The sequence below is a fragment of the Armigeres subalbatus genome, chromosome 1 (genome assembly GCF_024139115.2).
Source record: "Armigeres subalbatus isolate Guangzhou_Male chromosome 1, GZ_Asu_2, whole genome shotgun sequence".
Lineage (NCBI taxonomy): Eukaryota > Metazoa > Arthropoda > Insecta > Diptera > Culicidae > Armigeres > Armigeres subalbatus.
Window position 1 is genome coordinate 144668792 of NC_085139.1, and position 26309 is coordinate 144695100.

A 26309-nucleotide genomic window follows, 5' to 3' on the forward strand; every position below is an offset into this window, starting at 1 on the left:
CTGCTTCAATGACTTAAAATTCACGTATTTTATATAGTTTATTATGGTGAATTTTATGAAAATTTTATTCAATTTTCACGCTGTACCGCTACGTTTTATATGCATCAGGTAAAATTTGTGTTGTTAGTGAACTTTAGTGGTTACGTGATTTTTCACGTAAAGTCGACGGTTAGATCAAAGACTAATTAAGACGTCACTGTAGAGCTCATTCGAGGGACCACTTCTAGTACTGCATTTGGTCCCTCGGTACCCAAGTTTGACATTTTGACATTGTTTCCTCGGCTTTTTATTATATTTGATCTTCATGATGTCTTCGAAAAGCGAAAAGTTTACTACACATCTAATTTAAATAATTAACTACTAATTTGACTTATGGGAATGATCTGGAGGAAGATGAGATGGAATACGAGTTAATAATCCGTGAATACTCAGTAGAGGATTCGATTGAAACATGTTATCAGTCTTTGAGGGGGGCCTCACGTCAACCCGAAAACGGGGGCACAGTGTTGAACACTGAGTACTCGCTGACCAATGATTTTGTTGTTGTTCCGATCAAGCTGGAAGAAATTGAAACCCAGTTGGAAACCGATGATTTGAAGTGTTTTGTCAAGACTTGTGAATTACTATAAAAGATTGCGTCGTTATGTGCCAGAAACCGATACGCAACGTGGAAACCAACCGCAACTCTTGGACGTAATTGAACGGATACAACAAAGGTATTTCAACATTGACCTTCGATCGGTTGCAGATAAGATTTCCGTCATTCTGGTGTTATTCCAACGCCTTCACAACGCCAACCAGACAGAAGTATTGCAGATGATACTCATCAGTCGTTGGTGGAAACACGCTCTGGGGCTTGTGTGGCGAAATTGTACCATCAGCCGCATAGTGAAGAGTTAATCAGTTCCAAGGAACGCCTAAAACAACGGCGAATAAGGAGTTGATGTTGGGAGTGATTCGGAAGCCATAATTCAACGCAGAAGGTCGGCGTGACGGCAATGGAAGCAATGCTACCGGTAGTGGGTATAATGTTGCACAACAGAAACCAGATGAACTAGAAAGGGGCTCGCAGAAGGCTTTTCATCCATTGGGAGCGTCAGGAGGTGCTCCAACTGCTCTTTCTCATGCTCGGAATGTGTTTCCACCTCTTCATCTTGAGTGTTTATGGGAGACTCCGGAGTTTGAAAGCAATATTCCGAGCGCCATGGTGAAACCACAGCTAAAAATAAACAAATACAAATCCGTAATAAGACGCAATTCATAAGAATCAGTATCATAAATGATCACTTCAGTTTCCGCTATTTCGCTACTTCCAGATTGTAGATAGATCTAGAACAAAATAAATGATTAACCCTAAATTTGATACAAATACAAACTGACTTCCAATTTTTCCAAATGTTTTGATTTACATAACAATTGTCAAGTTGCCTTAGCAACTCATAAAGAGGTACTGGTCACTTAGCTCAGTACTAGAATCAAGGTGATTTTAATTAATGGTTATGCAATTTTATGACCTAGTACTTCATGAGCACTGAAAAACAGAACAATTGTATGGGACATGAACGTCTTAATTAGTCTTTGGTTAGATTGTTTTGCGTGTATGACAAGTGAAGACATTCCACTAAAAAGCTCAAAGAATTTTCTTATATTTATAACAATATATTATGCATCCCAAGATAAACACTCAGATCGTGATTATCTCAACCAGCCTCCGTTGAATTGCGCCGGAGCGCGCCCATTTACTTTACACACGGCGGCTATTCAGCTATGGCAACCCCATTCGGCGGCTTATTAAATTTTACAGCGCAGCCTCGCACCCTGTGTTAAAGCTTATGGGCGCGCTGCTGCCAATCTTTGCTTGCGCGTTACCACCGCGAAAAGCTGAGCGTTTGAGAAGAGCGCGACAATATACAGATGAAAAATATTATGTAAAAGTTTGCAAAAAAGATTGCAGCTTTATTTTTTTCGTATTTCTCCATGAGAAACAAGCTTGAAAACAAGCTTGAAAAATTCAAAAATCGAGAAAAATAGGCCCTGTTATGCGAATATGTGCAGTATAATGATGCGCTTGAATAAAAAATATTATAGAAAATAGTACATTTTATTGTAACACTGCCATTCAAAACAATAAATTTGCTATAGAATATATTGTAGACGTCGTCATAGAAATACATTAGAATGTTAAGTTATGTCACCATAAAAACGGCTTTTTCCGTGCAAAATTTTCGCTCAACAGTATGATAAAATGTTGACATACAATTCAGGAAATGAAGAACATTTTAAGGACGCCATGTTATAAATTGACATTCAGTGATAAAGTCGAGTAGTTATGGTTGAATGGACCGAAAATTATTTGATAACCGTGACGTAAAATGTGACGCTATATCTTACATCGTAATAATGATTCTGACCATATAACATGTTGTTTTTTATTATGCGGGAAGTCAATTGAATTCAACTGAGATGTTCAATTCACTTGCCCTGTCAAAACGCAGCATTAGGTTTTCTGTGAGCGTGTATGTACATGCACATCACTCACACTTCTACTCGGTTTGTTCGCAACCACGAGCAGCTGTCACGGCAGAATCAAATGGGATTTTTGCAACCACGATGAATGTGTTCGTGATGAATTTCGGCAAGAGCCTAATGATTTGACGTCCATTTTTTTCAGAATGAGCACTCATACACACCTAATATTCACGAAAAAATCAAATTTGTTTGAGTGTTATATTTGTGAGATCTCACACTACTCACATAAGGTGCAAAAGAGCAATAATGTTATTAATTATTATTACACAGAAAAAAATGTTGCGGTCCAAACTCCCATTCCGAGGTTAATTTAAGAATATGCACCGACGATTTTCACCAGACAACAAACCCGTTTAATTTAACCATGCGCGCAGTAAAAATCAACTGTGGGATGTTGTTACATGAACTGATTCAGTGGAAAATTGGTGGTAATTTAAATAAAAAATGGCGTAGTCTACAAAATAGTAATATTTACCATGGAATTTTTTTCTGTGTATGCATAAGAAAAAACTTATACATTGCATTAGCCGCATGCATTCCAAAACTTATACTTTTCATTAATTCTTGAACTTCATTAGCTTTTTAGTATAAGATCATTCATTAGGTGGCATAATGAAATGTATTAAATATTATGCGTCTCGAGAAAATATAGAATCCTGCGGCTTCCTGCTGGTTGCCCCTCAGGTAATCGCAACAGCCACTAAACACAACAGAGTCAATGAGAATATTACCCACCGTATGCACTTGTCAGGAGAAACACTCTCAATGTACTCAGTGACTCCTGTTGCCTCTCACCAATACGTTCGAACACTGCTGTCATTTGCCGAAAAGCACGTGGTTTTGTTTTGAGCGGAAAAAATCTCCCTATCTTTTAACCCGGCGGCTATCTTGACGTTTATCTTCGCAGTAGAGCTTGCGAGAGTAAGACCGCCGCGAGAATCTAAAAAAAGGATAAGCACGACAATAGTATTTTCGAATGGATTTTTGCCATAACTTTATGGTTTTCTCGGTTTTTTTTTTCTTTACGTGTAGTGTTTTTAGATTTGACCCTTTTCCGGCCTACCGATATTCTACCGATTTTTTCACAGTCAATCTACCGATTTATCCTAAATGGTTCTGGCCACCCTGGTCGGTACGCCGTCGCCATTTTGTTGAAAAAAAACGAGTGAAAGCGGTGGAAGCGTGTTCGAATGCTGTGCATTTTTCTTTAGTGCCTAATTTGTAAATTCTTTTTTCATCAATTTGTAATTTAACATCAATTTAGTAGTTTAGTTATATTGTTTAAGTGATGTTTTAAGCTAAAATATATATATTTTAAACTAAGTATAAGAGTATAAGCTGATTTTGATAAGGTCATACGATGACCCCCCCAACGAAGGAGGCGTTAGAGAGAATGCGCCGGGCCAAACTTATTTTTTTACGAAAAAAGCAGGTAATTCTTTTATTACATGTACTTTATAAAACTAAATAAATATCCTAAAACAAATGCCTTTTTTCAGGCGCTAAATCAGACATGCCATCTCGACTCGATCGGAACAGCGGGGCGGGAAGAAAGCGTAAGTACCAGGTTATTTGTGGTTTTATTTTACTGACGGGGTTTTCTATTTTACAACAAAACCGTCCAAGGGCGTTACTAAAATATTTATCATGGTCATCCTAAAATATTTATCATGGCCTTACTGTGCCACCGAAATGCCAAACGAAATTTAACCTAACCTCACATTTGTCCCTCACAATCTGAACCATTTTCAATATGAAACAATTCAGCTAGGGGGAATGACGGCTTTGGCAGGTTTTGTTCTATTATTGTCAGGGGGGTTTTTGTTGACCAAATTTTATGAAATTTGGCCACAATATTCTTTGATATGTGAAGAATGTTTGGGCCAAATTTGAGCATAATTGGTTACAGAAATAGAACAAAACCTGCCAAAGCCGTCATTTCCCCTACTGCACATTGATAAAAATCCGCACATTTCTATTAAAAATCTATTAATTTAGATCATATCAATACAAAATTTTCAAAACGACTTATCTGCTTTTGTAAACAAAGAATCAAACGTCGATTCGACGAATCTGATGGCACTCCCACGCAAACCATCACCACCAAAACGTAGGTGAGGGTTTCTGCTACCTGTTGATGGTGTTGGTTTGCGTGGGAGTGCGATCAGATTCGTCAAATCGACGATTGAATCTTTGTTTACAAAAGCAGATAAGTCGTTTTGAAAATTTGGTATTGATATGATGTTTATTATAGTACCTGCAAGGCCACTATAGGCGAAGTACAAATAAAATCTATATTAAAATGAAATTTATGTGGTTTCTAATATGCACTAATTGAATTTACAGGGCTATTACAACAGTCACGGATTTCACGATTCTCGCGTTTTTCGCGAATTTCGTGGATATTTACTCTCTCTCGGATAAAGCCTTGGATAAAGCGATTTTTGAAGTATACTTTTTTTATATCTTTATTAACGAGATTTGCAGCCCAAGGCTGGCTCGTCTCGTATCTTCGAATTATCTAAAATTGATTGGTTAAATTCAAAATATTAATGTTTTTCATGATAGTTTGAAATGCAAGCACATTATATCCTAATAATGAATTATCGTTTAGTTTTTAGTTATAATCCACACAACATTTGAAAGACCGTCTGTTGACCTGACATATTGATCATATTGTAACCCTGGATTGCTGAGACACCAAATTGTCTTTAAAAGTTATTCTTTGTTTCCGATACTTTTGACAGTGGTTCCCATGAATATTGTTACTTAAATCGCGAACTATTATTACATTTTGGGGTACGACACTGTCTATTTTGCTCTCTAAAGGTGTTATCGTCCGGATCAAACGCATTGAAAATCGCACCTGGAACCGCTGGAACTGAGCTGATGTCGGCTGTCCACCCGGCTGAGCGATAGAGAGGCTCTTCATCTGTTCGACCTTCTACTGCATCCAATTCTGCTCTATAGTGACTCCCACTATTCCAGGCTGCTAATTACAACTATTCGTTATCTATAGATAGAATTTTATACACTGAGCTGATTTTCCTTATAACCTTTATGTTTGAAACTACATAGATTTTTCAATTTGTTCTTTCCAATAAGAGATATGTTCGCAGAACATAATATTCAAAAGAAGCTGAACAAATGTTTTTATGTGTGGATTTATAACTTTTATGTCATGACAGGTAAATAAAGTTTATGTTCGAGTATATAGCTTTCATATTCCGATATTCATATAATATTTATATGCAATGTTCATGATGGTTTTCCTCTGGTGATCAATGATATTAAAAAGGAAAAAAATAATTGATTCAATGCGATACATGGGAACCTGTGGAAGGGCCATTTTAGTTTTCGGCCCAAAACATGCCATGCGACAGCTTTTTCTTCATGGTTTCTCACAGGCAAACTTCTGGTTAGTCTGAAAAGTGCGGAAATCCTCATCGGCCACTTCCGGGACCTAACGCAGAGCCCCGGGGAAACCTGTGGAAGGGACATTTAAGTTTTTGGTCCAAAACATAAGATGTGACAGCTCTTTCCTCATGGTTTCTCATGGGTAAACTTCTGGTTAGTCTAAAAGTACGAAAGACCGCATTGGTCACTTCCGGGACCTCACGGAGTGCCAGGGGAACCTATGGAAGGGATAATTTAGTTTTCGGCCCAAAACTGCGACAGCTCTTTCTTCATGATTTCTCACAGGCAAACTTCTGGTTAGTCTGAAAAGTGCGGAAATCCTCATCGACCACTTCCGGGACCTAACGCAGAGCCACGGGGAAACCGGTGGAAGGGCCATTTTAGTTTTTGGCGCAAAACGTGTCATGCGACAGCTCTTTCTTCATGGTTTCTCACAGGCAAACTTCTGGTTAGTCTGAAAAGTGCGAAAATCCTCATCGACCACTTCCGGGACCTAACGCAGAGCCCTGAGGGAACCTGTGGAAGGGACATTTTAGTTTTGGTCCAAAACATAAGATGTGACAGCTCTTCCTCATGGTTTCTCATGGGTAAACTTCTGGTTAGTCTAAAAGTACGAAAGACCGCATTGGTCACTTCCGGGACCTCACGGAGTGCCCCGGGGGAACCTATGGAAGGGACATTTTAGCTTTCGGCCCAAAACATGTCATGCGATAGCTTTTTCTTCATGATTTCTCACAGACAAACTTCTGGTTAGTCTGAAAAGTGCGGAAATCCTCATCGACCACTTCCGGGACCTAACGCAGAGCCCCGGGGGAACCAGTGGAAGGGACATTTTAGTTTTTGGTCCAAAACATGTCATGCGACAGCTCTTTCTTCGTGATTTCTCACGGGTTAACTTCTGGTTAGTCTGAGAAGTACGAAAGACCTCATTGGCCATTTCCAGGACCTCACGGAGTGCCCCGGGGGAGCCTATGGAAGGAACATTTTAATTTTCGACCCAAAACATGTCATGCGACAGCTCTTTCTTCATGATTTCTCACGGGTAAACTGCTGGTATGTCTGAAAAGTGAAAAAGACCTCATTGGCCACCGGGACCTAACGCAGAGCCCCGCGGGAACCTGTGGAAGGGACATTTTAGTTTTTGGTCCAAAACATAAGATGTGACAGCTCTTTCCTCATAGTTTCTCATGGGTAAACTTCTGGTTAGTCTAAAAAGTACGAAAGACCTCATTGGCCACTTCCGGGATCTCACGGAGTGCCCCGAGCGACCCTGTGGAAGGGACATTTCAGTTTTCGGCACAAAACACGTCATGCGATAGCTCTTTCTTCATGATTTCTCCTGGGTAAACTTCTGAAATCCTTGTAGATGGTGAAAGACCTGATTGGCCACTTCGGGTACTTCATGGAAATCCCCGGGGAAACCTGTAGTAGGGAACATTTCCGTTTACGAACCAAAACCAAAACGTGTCATGCAACAGCTCATTCTTTGTTATTTCTAACGAATGGTGGGTCTGTAGAGTGCGGAAAACCCCACGGAAGGGAACCTGTAACAAAAGACATTTCCGTGTGTAGGCCAATATGTGTCATGCGGCAGCTCAATTTTTCATGAATAAACTTCTGATGTCTTTGTAAAGGGTGAAAGACATTAACCACTTTTGGTGCCTCACAGAGTGTTATTTTCGTTTGTAGACCAAAACGTGTCATGCGACAGCTCCATCTTCACGGTTTCTAACGAATAATCTTCTGACGATTTTATAACAGACAATTCACCTTATTGGCCCCTTCCGGAATACAACGGAGTGTCCTGTAGTAATATGTAAAAGGGAACATTTCCGATTTTAGATTAAACGTGTCATTATTATTATGTATTTATGACACTTTACCATTTTCATGACATTCGTGTCGGGAAAACGTGTAAATCTAATAATAAATAAAACATAAAATCTATTTTTACAATAATTAATAAACATGATCTAAAATGAAAAATTATTCATATCATTGACTCCACAAATCAATATTTTTATTAAACTATTTAAATAAATTAAATTCATAATATACAAAAATTTCTTTTATAATTAATAAATTTAAAGGTAATCAATGTAATATTAATAACAAAAATTCTCGAACTCTTCTTAAAGAAAAAAAATTTACTCCAGAATATCTTTTCCCATGCTGACTATAAGCAAATAAAAATAAAGTATAAGCAGCTCTAAAAAATGATAAAAAAGCTAAACTAATTATAGTTAATCATGATCATCTAACAATTCTATTTAATAAAGAGATTTTTCCTAATAAATTTAATGTAGGAGGAGCTTACGATTCTTCACGGTTTTTCACCAATAAACTTTTCTTCTGTTTCTTTGTAAAATACAAAACACCTTATTGGCCACTCCCGGAACCTCACGAAGCTCCCCGGGAAAACATGCAGGAGGGAACATTTGCAAAACAAAATTATGTCGCGCCAACTTTTTCTTTGTGATTTTCCACGAATACACTCCTAATGAATCTGTGAAGCACGATAGACCTTATTGGCCACTCAAGAACAATTGGAACAACAATAAGGCAATAGATTCAAATGTTCATCAATAAAATGTATTGTAATTTTATGATATTTCAATGTACTTCTATTGTATTTTCTATTCGGGCGCCTAGTCCTATCTATCACGGTTAAAAATAAGCACGTCCATGCGAACTGTTCTGCATTTGAATTTGCACTACTTTATAATCAGATCAATACCAATAGCTGGAGCTCTTCACATTCAAAAAACCATCACTTCCATTTGACGTGCACAATATTTTGATAGTAAAACCACAAAATAAAAAAAATCAACTCAGGAAGCATTTTCCTTCTATTTTTTAATTTCGAATAAAACAATATTCCTTTCGACTTCTGAGTCGGAAAAAATTCTGACGCGCTCAGGATGATTAGATGAAGCTCCATGAAAGTAAATCGAAAATCGATTCTTCATTTTAGGACCCAATTGTCTATATTTACCGCACTTTAGAAAGGTGTGATATCACTCCAAAATCAAAGGAATACAGTCATACCTCGATATAAGGCAACTCGGTCTGATTCCATGCATTGCTAATGCCATGGAATGTAAAAATATACTCACTCAATTCGCAATAAAGTCCCGTGTCGGTTTTCAGGGGTTTTGCTTTTGTTTGAACCCTTCCGTTACCAACCCCCCTTTTGAAAACGAAAATAAAAATCTATTTAGCTGTAACTTTTTGGCTTTCAACATTTTTTCGCAACTTTCACCAAAAGTAGCAGAATTTATTCAAGTTTCAGGGCTCTATGGATTTTTAGGATAGGCCACTTTATACCGGAGTTATTCCGGATTTAAAATGAGTGTTATTGGCCATATTCCAGAACGCATACTTCGGAAATGATTATTTTAGATATTTTGAAGAGAAACGACGCATAAACTATGTTATGCGTTATGGTTATGGCAATCCATGGTACTTTTGAACTTCCTGGACCGTGTTTGAACCGGTTGGAACCGGTAAACGGTTTTACCATGAACCGGTTCAAAGGTCAATTTTGGGAAATAAGCAAACCCCATCATGCGGCATATCAAACTTCATGATTTCAAAAGTGCTGGCATTCTATGGTAGTTTTGTACTTCCTGGACCGTATTATATTCGATTGGCCCGGTGAACGGTGTTACCATGTACCGGTTCAAGGGTCAATAATCATTTCAAGTATGCGTTCTGGCATATGGCCAAAAGCTAACACCCATTTTAAATCCGGAATAACTCCGGTACAAAGTGGCCAATCATAAATGAAGACCCTGAAACTTGAATAAATTCCGCTTCTTTTAATAAAATTTATGAAAAAATGTTGAAAGACAAAAAAGGAATGAAGTAAATCCATCCAGTTGTTTTCATGCTATACGGGTACAAACACAAACCAATTAATTTCTATTAATAAGAAAAAGGAGAAGAAAAATTCCTTAGAAATGCTGCATAAATGGTCCAATAATTGTCCTGTACTTCGGCAGGTACTCTTAAAAAAGTTTCAGAGTAAATTTTAGAAAATAAGCAAATATGATCAAATTAAGCTTCAAGTACAGATCCATTCGATTTTGGCAACACGTTCGGAACATTTACATATGTTGCCGAAATCGAATGATTTTTTTTCACATAATACTTCCCATTTTTTCACTTATTGTGACACTAGACACACTGTGCTCTTTTTTACGTGGATTTTAAATTCTAAGCGTTTTTTTCCGAGAAATTTTTTTACGTAATTTTTTACGTCGGTTTAGGGGTCTAACCAGTTTTTTTACACGGTTTTGTTTTGGTAATTCTTTGGCACCAATAAGAAATTATTGTGATTCATCAGCTCATTAAAAATTATTAGTTCCAATCGTCGCAGTCGCTGGCAATTATTCTTACTCAGAGCACTCACGGTCACCAATGGGTACTCACGGGAACTCATTTTCACTTGTGCAGACCCGTTTGTATTAATGGGAACTCATACGCATTCACAGAATATATAATTTTGAATTTTATGATCAGAAAAAAAAGTTACGTTATATCGAGGTAAAAATTGCCTTATATCGAGTTACGTTATATCGAGGTTGCTTTATATCGAGGTTGCCTTATATCGAGGTATGACTGTATCACTTTCAACCATAGTGATTTCAAGGTTAGACATTCAATAGATAGAACAGTTAAATTGAGCGTGATGATTATTTACCGTGTATACCATAATCAGGAGGTCACTGGTGTTAATCCTGATGGGCCGGTTGGCACTCCTATGGGCTTGTGTATGTGTGTGTGTCACTATCCTTTATGAGTACCGATGATCGTCCATAGCTTGAGCAAACACAAAAAATCGATAAATTAATGATTCACGGTTTCAATGCAATGTTTCTTGTAATTGGGTCCTAAAATTAAGAATCAATTTCCGATTTTCTTTCAGGGAACGATGAAGCTAATCATCCTGAACGAGTCAGAGTTTTTTCCAACTCAGAAATCGAAAGGAACATTGTTTAATTTGAAATTTAAAAATAAATAGAAAATGCTTCCTCGACATTTACGGTCTTGTTTGACGTGCAAGATTAACTGGTATAACGTGGTTTCAAACGCACTAGCAAAACACCGCATGGAGCTCGTCTAATTTTTTGACAGTTAATATATGGGCCTGACATTTTCTGCTGATGGTTCATTCGTTCTGAAATGTTGTCTTTTCAGCAACAGAAGTTGCTCTGCCAAAAAAATGTCTTAAAATGTCTTAAACACAAAAATATCATTTTTACTGACATTGACTATTATTCGAATTTAAATAATATCGGTTCATGTATTTTTGGCCGATGTACTATCGTTTGCAGCCTTAAACGAGGTAGGGCTTTAGGACCCAATTAAACTGGAAGAAAATGTTTTAAAATGAAATCCCTGTTTTGGTTCATATAATTGAAGCGCTAGGAAAGCGAAAATATTGATTCCAGTTTAAAGTTTTTCAAAATCTAACCTCACTTTTAGGGGCTCTTCCCCGTGCGGTAAGATGCGAGGCTACAAAGCAAGACCATACTAGGTTCGATTCCCGGTCCGGTCTAGGAAATTTTCAGGTTGGAATTGTCTCGAATTTCCTGGGCATTAAAGTATCATCGTGTTAGCCTCATGATATACGAATGCAAAAATGATACCTTGGCTTAGAAACCTCGCAGTTAACAACTATGGAAGTGCTTAATGAACACTAAGCTGTGGGGCGGCAATGTCCCAGTGGGGATACGCGATACTTAACCGATTCAATACGGATATATGACCCAAGACGAAAACCTGCTGACAAAAATCGGTTTTAAGAGATAGAGCCTAGCTTTCTTCAGCAAAAATTCTCAGAGCTGACTTTGCCATCCAGGAAAAATATTGAACAGATCAGGATATGGACACTAAGATGATCTAGAGCGTCCAACTATCCTTGAGTTGTGATTATGATGTTCTAAAGAAAAAACACCATACTTCACAATATTCTGGTTGTATATTCGAATCTAAAATGCGTTATGACAAAATCCATCGTCTGTCCAGCGATATAACAGATCTATTTCAACATCTACGATACTCCAAACTGTCTTTGAATTCAGATACTAATATTCAAATCGATCAATAAGAAGAACTACGATGTCCCCACTATTTTTATGAGTTGGAATAACTCCACGGGACTTTGTTATACCATTATAGATACACCACAGAATTCGTTAAACATCTGCGACATTCCAAACTGTCCTGGAACTCAGTTCTTAATATTCAAATCGATCAACAAGAAGATCTACGATGTCCTCACTATTTTTATGAGTTGGAATAGCTCCACGGGACTTCGTTACATCATTATACACACATTGCAGAATTCGTTGAATATCTGCGATACTCCAAGCTGTCCTTGAGTTCAGTGCTTATTATTCAAATCGATCATCAAGAAGATCTACTATGTCCTCACTATTTATGAGTTGGAATACCTCCACGGGACTTCTTTGCACCATTATACACACATTGCAGGATTCGTTGAACATTTGCGACACTCCAAACTGTCCTTGAGTTCAGTTCTTATTATTTAAATAGATCAACAAGAAGATCTACGATGTTCTCACTATTTTTATGAGATGGAATAGCTCCACGGGACTTCATTTTTCCATTATAGACACACCACAGAATTCGTTGAACATCTGCGACACTCCAAACTGTCCTTAAGTTTAGTTCTTAATATTCAAATCGATCAACAAAAAGATCTACGATGTTCTCACTATTTTTATGAGTTGGAATAGCTCCATGGAACTTCGTTACATCATTATACACACTTTACAGAATTCGTTGAACATCTACGTCACTTCAAATTGTTATCAAATTGTTATCAATTTAGCCATACCAACCCCCTTTGTTATCCAAAGACCAATAGGACAAAAGATCCTTCCTTCATTTTTGTTCCGGCCTTATTATCATAATGAAAACTCGCTCACTTACTGTAACAATAGTAATGTTTATTGTTATGATCGTAATAACGGTAGTTGCAATATTTTGTAGATTCGGTAGTTATATTCCCAGTTGCGATAGTATCTCCTTGTGATAATACCATCTGTTCTGCTCTCCTCATTTCCGGTAAAACACCGGAAAGAATGCCAGTATGACATGTCGCTGATCCTGTCTGAACCGGCGATTCCTAACGCAATTATCACCACGGAAGTTGCTGTGATAGCCGAATGCTATGGAAGGAATGCTGGACTGGTACAGGGAACAGCAGTAATAACTCAATTATATGATCAAAAAAAGAATTTTGTTTTGAGGATTGCTTCAGTTAAGTGATCATGGTGAAAACGGCGATGATTATTGATATTGAGGAGACTTTTTTTTACTTGGAAGATGGTGTCTTTCAATAAAATGTTTGTTTATCCCGCTACAGAAAAGAAACATCGTCAAGATGCTAGCATTATCATTGTAAATATTTAAGCGCTCTGAATTCTCTTCTTTTCCTACTTTATTATTGTGTTCCCAAATTACGACAGATTTCGATCAAACCGCGAGTATTTTGATAGATTAAAACAAAACTTGGTAGGTTGTAGCTGGAAGTTGGTACCTTATTGATAATGCCGTAAATGTTAGACTTCTAAATTTCTAATGTAAGATTTCATGCATGCATCTATCATATTCGTGTAACAAGTGAACGCTTGATGTAACTGTTGGTGATGCTACAATGAATTAGGCTATCCGTAAATCACGAACCGCATTGCGCCAACACCTGTGGACTAAAAATGTTTCGCGCTGATGGCATAGTTCTAAGAGCCGAAGAGCATTACCACTATGCTGTGTTGGTTAGCAAGGTTGATATTAGGATTGTAGCTCTAATTATTCTGTATGTATTTCCAACAACACAGACAGCAAAAGATATAAAAAAATAAATTTTATTTTACTAATTTTCCCTTTTTTAATGCATGATGTGACGTTGAATGTACTACAATGAACCTGGGCTATGAATTTTCGGCTCTTGTTATTCTGTATGTACTCCACAACGTAGCAGATTGCTAAACTTATATCAATATTTAGATAAATAGATGCATGGTTACTTATTTAGCCAAACTATAATAGGTGGTTAAGGACAAGCCTCCCGTAATCCAAGACAAACATCACACGCGTTTTCAAGGGCAACCCACTCAATTTGGAAGCAACACACAACTGTCATTTATATTATTCCAGCTTTGCTGTGTCGCAGCATGCGCAAAATAATAAGAATTACAGTTGTGCGTTGCTTCCGGTTTGAATGGGGTGCCCTTGAAAACGCGAGTGCCTTTTTTTTGGATTTCGAGATGCCTGTCCTTAACTTTCAATACGATTCAAAGGCACATTTTTTACTTGATTTTCATTATTCCTCTGCGTGAAATTATCAATGAGGTACCATCAAAGATACTGTTTAAAAAAAAAGTGGCTATATAACAAGTGAAATGAACTGACTGTTCCGATTGATCTCCATGTAGATTGTGTAGAACGAGCAATGGTAGTTTATATTCTGGTTTATATGTGAAATATTAATAAAATTGATATTATAAATTCTGTCTCTTACATTTTTTTTCTTCAACGATGATGTCGACGGTTTCGTGCAATACGGGCGCAACTCAAATTTTACAATTTTTAGTTGCAATTATTAGTTGCATAATCTTAAAACATTTTGATGACTTGAATATTTTTACAATATTTTCTGTTTTTTATTACAAACAATATGATCATTTTACTATTTGATTGGACAAATGAGCGGCAAAATGTAATGTAGGGTGGAGAACCATTTGGGCAGTACCTCCTATTCCTGTCCGCAACGTTCATAAGGGGTCGTTCAAATATTACGTCCGAGGTTTTAGGGGGGGGGAGGTGGTCTAAGATTTTGTGACAGTACACGTACAAGTATACAAAAAAGCCGGACAGAGGGGTGATGGGAGGGGGGTCGAAAATCCTCAAAAACAGTGGACGTCATAGTTAAATCGCCCTAACTCGACCGCCATCCAACCATATGACTTGATTTTTTGTACATTGCTAGAAATTTGCAGATTCTATCCATATACTAGAAACCAAGTCTAGAGTGCTTTGAGAATAGGTCCTACGTGCAAAAGAGAGGCTCTCTCTGGTTTCGTTCTCTTTCGATTATTACAGAACTATACTAAAGTTTACTTCGGATTTTTTTATAGATATCTAAAGATAATAGCTTTGTCTAGCGTGCTGAAGTAAAAATGTAGCAAAATTTACAAAACCAACCTGACTATTAGCGAAAGAGAGCTCTCTTTTGCACATACGACCTATTCTAAAAGCAATCTAGAAGTAATCCAGTTGTAAAGCGCCCGAGTAATACAATCACTATATTATGCCTTTGATGAATCTCCTAGTAATAATCGTTTGGAGTATGATCGAAATTTGACAATGAACAATTTGATGTTTTTCATCTGTATCATATAATCTTAAAAGCGCTGTTATGAACATATTTTGCATTCCATGAATAGAAACTGAATAATTTTACCGATTTGATGAATGGTTAATTTTTATTCGGGTTGTCTTTCCGTGTCCTACGAAAAATTGTGCTATACCACAAACACTCATTCAAAAATTATGGATGCCTAGTTTTAAATGTCTAAAATAGTACTGATATGTGGGCACGGCTCATTATTCACATTTAGTTTTACTAATTCCAAGAATCATCGTCGAACGCAAATCGAGATAAGAGCATATAAATATATAGCAAAAAATAGTGAAGCAACTTTCGTGTAAAAATATTGTTTGGCTAATTTTTCAATTAGAAACAATGAGACAGGACTCCGCGTTGAATGTTATTGCGAGAAAATCGGTTAAGAATAAGTGCCAAAAAAAAGTGTGAGAAATTAATGTATTTTGGTCTTTCTAAGTTCGATCTGGCCAATTTACGAATGCAATTTATTGCAAGTAAAATATTTGAAGGTAAGTGCACAAAAATGAGCTTGACTTATTTACGTCATTTTTTACTGAAAAAGGTATTTTGGCCGTAACTTATAAACCCATAATCCGATCTGGTCAATTTTCAATAATAATAATAGGACAGAATTCTGCGTCAAATACAACTGTTCTGAGTAAATTGGTTATGGGTAAGTACACAAAAATGAGCTAGATTTTTGCCATTCTGCAAACATTGGCCTTTACTCGTATAACTTTTTACTACTTGATTAATGTAGAACGCGAAACATAATTGAGGCTACTGTCCCGCTTAAACATGTACCATACAAAGCCTGCAGCTGTTATAATTGAAGGAAATAAGTAAGGAGTTGTGATCCGGCCCCGGTTGTGGCCACCCTGAATATTTTTGACACTTGACAGATACGACAAATCTGAGCAATGTCAAACTTTTAACTTGACAGCGCGCATATGTAATCAGAGCCAATATCGAAGCGTGCACACGCATATGATTTCTTTTTGCGAGAAAACGAAAAAAAAAACCAGAATTTTTCGGTTGTGTTTTTTGGATTTGTTAATTTTTCAAGTGCTATAAATCGAAGCAATACATTGAAAAAAGGTTAGTGTACTTTGTAATGTGACATCAAATTCCGGTGAAATATTTATTTTATGTAAATTTACTGAACAAAAGAAAAACGTCTTTCATTCCCGTTAGTGGTTCACTAAATTTAGGGCGCTGCAAACTTATCCCAGGTAACCAGTAAGCATTATATGAAGCTTTTTATTGGCCTTATATGCGCCTTTACGGCAACCCATTAAATGCCTTTATGCACTATAGTCACCTTAAATGCTATTTTAATGCAGGTTTTGGCCCAATATACGGCTACTTAAGTGCTTCTTCCTACTTTGTCGATAAAGTAGAACTTTTGTTGACTAGCATTTGTTCAGCATTCGAAATGCTGAATAAATGCTAACTTTTAAAAACAAGGAAAAACATTTTTTTTTTCAATGTCGATTTTTCTCATTTTTGCATTTTGTTTTTTTTTTATACTAGGGGAACTGTTCCTTGAATTCATACCATGTACCCAAATCAATAACATTCGAAAACAAAGAATTGGAGCGCCAATTGTTTTGTTTCTCATTTTTGTGATTTTTTTCAGCTGTGAGCACGCCGGATAGCAACAAAAAACGACACAAATTGAGCCAAAATTGTCTGTTTTGCGAATGTTATTGATATAGGGAGCATGTTATTAATAATGGAACAAATACCCTATATACGTTCGATAACTGCAAGTCATTTAACTGCAAAGCTTTTTAACTGCAATTCGATAGTTGCAACAGTTTTGCAGTTATCGGACCGCTAAACTTCAAAACGATGTCAAAGTCGATGACAGCTGCATTGCGCTGCACAATTCGATGCACTTTTGTTGCATTTGACGTCGACTGACAATCATTTGACGTCTAGAATGCATTGCAGTTATCGAACGGCTAGTGTATAAACATTACACCTCTTAAGGAGCATTGAAACCTAATATAACTCATCTCAGTATGCAGTCATCACAAACGTCATATACCTAGGTGCAGTGAAACAGCTACAGTAGTGCCGCTTTAAAACACCCATCGAACATGTTTCAATATGGAGCAATCAAAAGTAGACAAACTGTGGCACTAGTGTAGCAGTTTCAATGCACTTTACGAAAACACTGAACACTGTGCATTCAAAATGCTAATATAAGGCTATGCATCTCATGCTTGCTTTCAGAATGCTAATTTAGAACAGCTAGCTTTTTGAATGCTTATATACAGCATGGAGCATATGCAATGCTGCCGTAATATGAAAAAGTGACGTAAACGCCAAATTACACCATGCATATTTCTCATTTTTCTGTTAAAGAGTTCGATGAGTACTACTCGCTAACACCATTTTCGGAAAATGGCGTATACGTCACTTTTTCAGATTACGGCAGAATGCTAGTATAATGCTGCTATAGTGCTTACTTTAATGCTTATTGGTTACCTGGCTATTGGGTCAAAATCAATTAATTGCATATTTTTCGGCTCTACGGCCGTACGGAAAATCATTTTGTTAAATATCTTGACTGCGCATATGCACAGCACATGTTACGAAATGGACAAATTGATATTAATTTTGCGAAAAGGAATCCACGTGTCTTGGGGAACTCGAACCCCAACCTCCTACTCGCATGATAGGCGTGATAACCTCTACACAACAAGACCACTTATTGGTCCACTTGCGAAAAAAGCCATCAGAATCCGAGTACCAACCTCCACCGCAGTTAGCTCCTTTTGCAAATTGAATACTTTTCGGCTTTATTTGTCCAATCGTACCATGTGCTTTACTGTTGTATATCCATAGCCTGTTGTAGTCCATAGTCCATAGCCAAATAATATCAATTTGTCCATTTCGTAACACGTGCTGTGCATATGCGCAGACAAGATATTTAACAAAAATTAATGGGTTAAGTTGCGCAATGGTTGCGATAAAAGATGTTTTAGTTACCGTATAACCCCGACCATTCGACACTTTTTAATTCGTGCCCCGCTGATTCGACATTTGTCGAATTAAAAAGTGCTGGAGCACGTGCTCATCTATCATATCTCGCGTATTTCGAACCAACACTTTCACAAAACAGCGAAACGCACTACAACAAAAGGGGAAAAACCAAAACAAAGGTGAAAATAGAGTTGCTGAATACGTATGAAATGAAAAAGTGTAGGGTGACCTTTTTGTCGAATTAAAACGTTACCTCGTTGGTCACTGTCACTGTCGAATGAGCGGGGTTCTACGGTACAAGATAAAGATTGTCTCTGTCATCCCTGTCCGGAAAATCTTTTGCTGGCTGGATACGGCACTAAATGTCAAGGAAAAATCCATACGATTTGACAGTACTGTGCCCAACATGTTTCGGATAGCAGAAAAAAGGGAACCGAAGCGACAATCTTTATCTTGTAACTAAAACATCTTTTGTTGCGATCGTCCCGTGCATTTGAAACGTGCGAACATGACAATCAGCTATTTCACATGCAAGAATATTTTTTGTCATTTTGGCATTGAAAGCCATTATTTTGTAGTTTTTTTTGCCACTGAAAGCTTCTTAAATAAATAAACGTTGTATTTTCATCAACCCTGCGGCATTTTTTTTTAATATTTTTCCCATTTCAAGCGGTTTTATAAGGTGGCACACAACCGTGTAAAATTTTTTCTATGGTCACTCGGAGACACTCCCTTAATATCGTAGTGATAGTTTCACTAGAGTAGTTAACTATAAATGGAAGGTCTCATATCACGGCATACAGAAAACAAGGCAGGCTCAGCACGTATGTAAACAGTCAGTTTGAATGTAAACATGTGACGTTACTGCTATCTTCGCACAAACTGAACCGAGACGGTGCTCTACGGTCTCAGCATGCCTTCTTTTGTACTCCAGCATGGGACGATAAAATGTGCGTCACACTTGAAGTGTCATTTTTCTTACGAGCCTACCTTGTCTTCTGTATACCGTGGTCTCATATATTGTTTCAACAGTATCTCAGATTGTAGATGGCCAAATGACTATATTGTGAATGGGCTGTTAAGTCGGTTTCCTGCCCGCTAAAAGGTAGTGCCCAATTAGTGGTAATATGAAACAGTTGGACATGTGTGGCTACCTCACCGTGTTGTACAGCCTAATTTACGAAAAGCAAATAATAGGAATTGTTTCTGTATTGATTCTAATTTTTCTAATTTTTCTCCGTGTTGAAATTGAATATTGAAAACGGATACTATACAATGCTGTAGCATTCCAGTATCGACCTTACATAAGCAATATATGAAGCACACACAAGCAGACGTAGCTCTGAAGAAATTATCATCGACCAGGAATTCAACGACCGTTTTAATTTCAGTTGATTGCGAGTTCCACATCCAGAGGCGCTCGCATCGTATACCTTCGTGTTTGACATTTCACACTGGCGCGTTCTGTTGACATTGTTGTATTCCGTGTATGAAGAAAAATCGAAACATTATTTTTAAAGAAATGTTAATAGCTACAGTTATACAATGCCGCAACTCATTTAAATTAGTGCGCATGATAGAGCATCAATGCATGCATGATGCGCACTACTAATGATATAATTCGAATTGTCGCGACTCGCGTCGCATCACGAGTGCTCACTCGCGCGGTCCGGTTTGGTGGCGGCCCGACTATATTAAACTTGATTTCGTGTAACATGCACACGAGATGGTGGCAGAGTAACGATTTTTTTCAGGAAATTGTGTATAAAGTTTTAATTGTATATGGGTCATGAAAGTTATATCATGTCATCTGCATAGATAGTAGCACTTTATGTTTATTAAGAATGAAGAAAATGTCGTTTACATGTATTATGCATAATAGTGGTCCCAAATGAGAACCTTGGGGGGCATCGGAAGTAACTAGAATAGGTTTTGATCTAGTATTGTTGAGTTTAATAATTAATTGACGATCAGCTAAGTATGATTCAAGCCATTTAAGGAGTGTTGGTTCAATTTCAGTTTTAGGCTATTATACTGCAAATGTACCGCGGTTGACAACCATTCCATCCTCCTGAAATGTAGTGGGCCTAATTCATCTAAAATTTGAGTGGGTAAAGTTTAAAGTGTATATGCACAATATTTTATTTGCCTGATTGCCAGCAACACGTTCAACATGGGAGGGTTCGTGTCTTCGAAGTATATTCTGGACTTTTGTGTGTTGGGCTTGATGAAAAGTTCCTTGAAATGTATGAATTGTGCCTATAAAGAACACGAAATGTTCCACAAGTTAACTTCCATTTCAACTTAAGAATGGAACGGTTTACGGAACTTATGGGACATTTTGTATATTTTATGGTACATTTTACGACATTTACCGGCACCTTTTTTTAATCATAGGTACAGGGAGTGCAGTTTTCAAGTAATATATCTACATTGTCAAGGGGTCTCTCAATGATCATATAATATTTTGCGAAAATCTTCAGTTTCAATGGAACTACTTTGCACAATCTTGGAAAAAAATATAAATTTCTATGAAGCATTTTACATAACTTTACATGACATATTGATTTCAGAATAGAATAGTTTATGATTATCATGGAACATTAAACAATAATGCATGGGAAATTTTACATTTTTTTATTGGCGCATTTCGCATTTTCAATGGAACATTTCCGCATTAATTTGGAACTATTCCTTACTTTTGTATCGGTACATTCGTCTTTAATTATGGATTTATTTTCTGAAGTTACTGGCGCGGTTATATAATTCTATGGAACATTTCAGTTTTTTTATTGCTCATTAGATTTAAAGTATTGTAACTTTGTCCTTTATTCTATGGAACAGATGTGATTTTTCTATGGAACATTTCAGCTTTTTTATTGCACAATTTATGGGCTGCCTGAGGGAGGAAGGGGTTCAAAATCCTGATTTTTTGCGTTACATTTGGCCCAAAGCCAAATAGTAAGTCACATTGATGGATAGACATAGGTTGAGAATGCGAAAAAGATACTGTTGAACATGGATTCAGATGGCTTGTGGATAAAATCAGAAGATTTTGTAGTGTACAGTCTACGCGTCAACGTGAGTGACAATGGATTGGGCCAACGCTCGCATGAATAGTCTGTAGGGTAGATAACTAAATCATTGAAAAAGTTTTCTTGTATTTTAATTTTCTCGTCCTTAGATATGTTAATTCCACTATACAGACATTCTAAGTTTTTAAAACAGATGCCCATTTTCATCACCACTTGGCCCATTGTCACCCCGAGCTTTGAATTTTGGACTCTTTTGCATAAATTTAATACACTGAAGATTTTTTTTTACGCGGTTTTTTTTACGCGGTACCGACGTAAAAAAAAACGCGTTATTTAAAAAAAACGACGTAAAAAAACCTATTGGGGGACTTAGAAAATTTTATATGTTGGTGCCTACTGGGGACTTAGAAGATTTTTTTATGCCGGTGCCTACTGGAGACTTAGAAAATTTTAAATTGGGACTTATAATGGACGGGGCTTCTTCCTATTTGTTTGCTAGGTGTTGTTTGTAGGTCATAGTACGCTAGTATGGATCGTGATATGGTACATGGTTTTTGTGATATGAAACCAGGAATGTCTTCCGATCTATGCTAAAACTCTTCCAAGAATCTCCTGAAATAAGGCCTTGAGATCTATGAAATAAGGCCTTGAGATCTATAAAGATCTGTCCTCTTGTTTCAAATATGGTGCATGCTCTGTGTGGTTAATATAATAGATTGTGTTCAAAGCCTAAGTTATTGATCATTCATAAAAATCCCGAAGCAAGGCCTTTAGATCGACACGCGTAACCAAAGATCTATCCGCCTGTTTCAAATATGGTGCATGCTCTGTGTGACTTATAGAAAAGATTGTGTTCAAAGCAGGCATTGCAATTTATCCCATCATTCGATCTTCTGAGCAAATATACTGATGATATGCTGGGATATCTAACTTAGTTATCTATCTGCTCAGTAAACAGAGTGCAATGTTCGCCATGGAGAAAAGTTTTTCACTACTTTTGTTGTAGCAACGCCCTCGCAACGTGAACAAACCCCGAACCACGCTGGCTATCAGGATCATCATCAAATGCTCAAATGATAATATCTTTCCAGAGTGCTGTTTGATTAGGGATAATATCTTTGCACAAGTAAAGATGATATCCTGTGCTCAGATGATATTGCAATGCCTGATTCAAAGCATAAGTTCTTGGTCATCCAGAAAACTTCCAAAGAAAGGTCTTGAGATCTACACGCGTAACCAAAGATCTATCCGCCTGCTTCAAATATGGTGCATGTTCTGTGTGGTTCATAGAATAGATTGTGTTCAAAGCATAAGTTATTGATCATCCAAAAAAATCCCGAAGCAAGGCCTTTAGATCTACACGCGTAACCAAAGATCCGTCCGCCTGTTTCAAATATGGTACATGTTTTGTGTAACTCATAGAACAGATTGTGTTCAAAGCCTAAGTTATTGGTCATCCAAAAAAATCCCGAAGCAAAGCCTTTAGATCTTCACGCGTAACCAAAGATCTGTCCGCCTGTTTCAAATATGGTACATGCTCTGGGTGACTCATAGAATAGATTGTGTTCAAAGCATAAGTTATTGGTCATCCGAAAAAAATCCGAAGTAAGGCCTTTAGATCTATACGCGTAACCAAAGATCTATCCGCCTGTTTCAAATATGGTGCATGCTCTGTGTGGTTCATAGAATAGATTGTGTTTCAAGCCTAAGTTATTGGTCACCCAAAAAATCGCGAAGCAAGGCCTTTAGATCTACACGCGTAACCAAAGATCTGTTCGCCTGTTTCAAATACGGTACATGCTCTGTGTGACTCATAGAAAAGATTGTATTCAAAGCATAAGTTCTTGGTCATCCAAAAACTTGAAGTAAGGCCTTCAGATCTACACGTGTAACCAAAGATTTAACCACCTGTTTCAAATATGCTACATGCTATATGTGACTCATAGGATAGATTGTAATCAAAGCATTAGTTCTTGGTCATCCAAGAGCTCCTTGAAGTAAGGCCTTTAGATCTACATGCGTAACCAAAGATCTATCAGCCTGTTTTAAATATGGTACATGCTCTTCGTGGTTCATAGAATAGACTGTGTTCAACGCATAAGTTCTTCTTCTTCTTCTTCTTCTTTTTGGCATTACATCCCCACACTGGGACAGAGCCGCCTTGCACCTTAGTGTTCATTAAGCACTTCCACAGTTATCAACTGCGAGGTTTCCAAGATACCATTTTTGCATTCGTATATCATGAGGCTAACACGATGATACTTTTATGCCCAGGGAAGTCGAGACAATTTCCAATCCGAAAATTGTCTAGACCGGCACCGGGAATCGAACCCAGCCACCCTCAGCATGGTCTTGCTTTGTAGCCGCGCGTCTTACCGCACGGCTAAGGAGGGCATAAGTTCTTGGTCATCCAAAAAAGTTCCAAAGTAAGCCCTTTACATCTACACGAGTAACCAAAGATCTATCGGCTTTTTTCAAATATGGTACATGCTCTGTGTGGTTCATATAATAGACTGTGTACCTCGCCTTCTTGTCCCCATAGTGATGGGCGATATTCAAAGGCGCGATCTGGTGGTGACCGATTCATGAGAGAATGTGCAGGTTGAGGATCAAAGACCGGTTCTTCAGCTTAAGCATAATCACCGTTTAGCCTACAAAACGGAATTCTGCCCATACCCTGAGGGAAGTTAAGGATGCCATCAGACAGCTAAAGACCAATTAAGCAGCTGGTAAGGATGGTGTCGCAGCTGAGCTCATCAAAATGGGTTCCAGAATCCAGAGATCCAAAGGTCTTACTTCGGAAAATTTTGGATGACCAAGAACTTATGCTTTGAACTCAATCTATTCTATGAGTCACGCAGAGCATGTACCATATTTGAAACAGGCTGATAGATCTTTGGTTACGCGTATAGATCTAAAGGCCTTACTTCGGAATTTTTTTGGATGACCCAGAACTTATGCTCTGAACACAATCTATTCTATGAGTCACACAGAGCATGTGCCATATTTGAAACAGGCTGGTAGATCTTTGGTTACGCGTATAGATCTAAAGGCCTTACTTCGGAATCTTTTTGGATGACCAATAACTTATGCTTTGAACACAATCTATTCTATGAGTCATGCAGAGCATATACCATATTTGCAACCGGCGGACGGATCTTTGGTTACGCGTGTAGATCTAAAGGCCTTGCTTCGGGATTTATTTGGATGACCAATAACTTAGGCTTCGAACACAATCTGTTCTATGAGTCACACAGAGCATATACCATATTTGCAACCGGCGGACGGATCTTTGGTTACGCGTGTAGATCTAAAGGCCTTACTTCGGATTTTTTTCGGATGACCAAGAACTTAGGCTTTGAACACAATCTATTCTATGAGTCACATAGAGCATGTACCATATTTAAACAGGCGGACAGATCTTTGGTTACGCGTGTAGATCTAAAGGCCTTGTTTCGTTTTTTTTTTGATGACCAAGAACTTAGGCTTTGAACACAATCTTTTCTATGAGTCACTCAGAGCATGTACCATATTTGGAACAGGCTGATAGATCTTTGGTTACGCGTATAGATCTAAAGGCCTAACTTCGGATTTTTTTTGATGACCCAGAACTTATGCTCTGAACACAATCTATTCTATGAGTCACACAGAGCATGTACCATATTTGAAATAGGCGGACAAATCTTTGGTTACGCGTGTAGATCTAAAGGCCTTGCTTCGGGATTTACTTGGATGACCAATAACTTAGGCTTTGAACACAATCTGTTCTATAAGTCACACAGAGCATGTACCATATTTGCAACCGGCGGACGGATCTTTGGTTACGCGTGTAGATCTAAAGGCCTTACTTCGGTTTTTTTTCGGATGACCAAGAACTTAGGCTTTGAACACAATCTATTCTATTCTATGAGTCACATAGAGCATGTACCATATTTAAACAGGCGGACAGATCTTTGGTTACGCGTGTAGATCTAAAGGCCTTGTTTCGTTTTTTTTTTGATGACCAAGAACTTAGGCTTTGAACACAATCTTTTCTATGAGTCACTCAGAACATGTACCATATTTGGAACAGGCTGATAGATCTTTGGTTACGCGTATAGATCTAAAGGCCTAACTTCGGATTTTTTTTGATGACCCAGAACTTATGCTCTGAACACAATCTATTCTATGAGTCACACAGAGCATGTACCATATTTGAAATAGGCGGACAAATCTTTGGTTACGCGTATAGATCCAAAGGCCTCACTTCGGAATCTTTTTGGATGACCACGAACTTATGCTTTTAACACAATCTATTCTATGAGTCACGTAGAGCATGTACCATATTTGAAACAGGCGGACAGATCTTTGGTTACGCGTGTAGATCTAAAGGCCTTGTTTCGGAATTTTTTGGATGACCAAGAACTTAGGCTTTGACAATTTTTTTTCTATGAGTCACTCAGCGCATGTACCATATTTGAAAAAGGCTGATAGATCTTTGGTTACGAGTATAGATCTAAAGGCCTTACTTCGGAATTTTTTTGGATGACCAAGAACTTATGCTCTGAACACAATCTATTCTATGAGTCACACAGAGCATGTACCATATTTGAAACAGGCCGTCAGATCTTTGGTTACGCGTGTAGATCTAAAGGCCTTTCTTCGGGATTTAGGCTTTGAACACAATCTGTTCTATGAGTCACACAGAGCATGTACCATATTTGAAACAGGCGGACAGATCTTTGGTTACGCGTGTAGATCTAAAGGCCTTGCTTCGGGATTTTTTTGGATGACCAATAACTTAGGCTTTGAACACAATCTATTCTATGAGTCACACAGAGCAAGTACCATATTTGAAACAAGAGGACAGATCTTTATAGATCTCAAGGCCTTATTTCAGGAGATTCTTGGATGAGCTTGAGCATAGATCGGAA

The 26309-nt window shown here is 37.7% G+C and overlaps 1 protein-coding gene across 9 annotated transcripts in view; it reads left to right on the plus strand.

Annotated features, from left to right (window-relative positions):
- The first annotated feature begins 3602 nt into the window (after nt 1-3602).
- The window catches only part of LOC134205209 (uncharacterized), a 98158-nt gene continuing 75451 nt past the window's right edge, over nt 3603-26309 (plus strand). For 3 of the 9 annotated variants that reach the window (XM_062680251.1, XM_062680252.1, XM_062680253.1), the window contains exons 1-2: nt 3603-3961; nt 4029-4085. Coding sequence is in view for 1 of the 9 variants with exons in the window: in XM_062680253.1 (XP_062536237.1) it covers nt 3890-3961; nt 4029-4085 (129 nt within the window). In the remaining 8 variants the exon portion in view is untranslated. Of the gene's footprint in view, nt 3962-4028; nt 4086-5358; nt 5601-8354; nt 8505-26309 lie in introns of those variants that run through there. The other 6 variants (XR_009978091.1, XR_009978090.1, XR_009978088.1 and 3 more) reach the window with 6 other exon arrangements.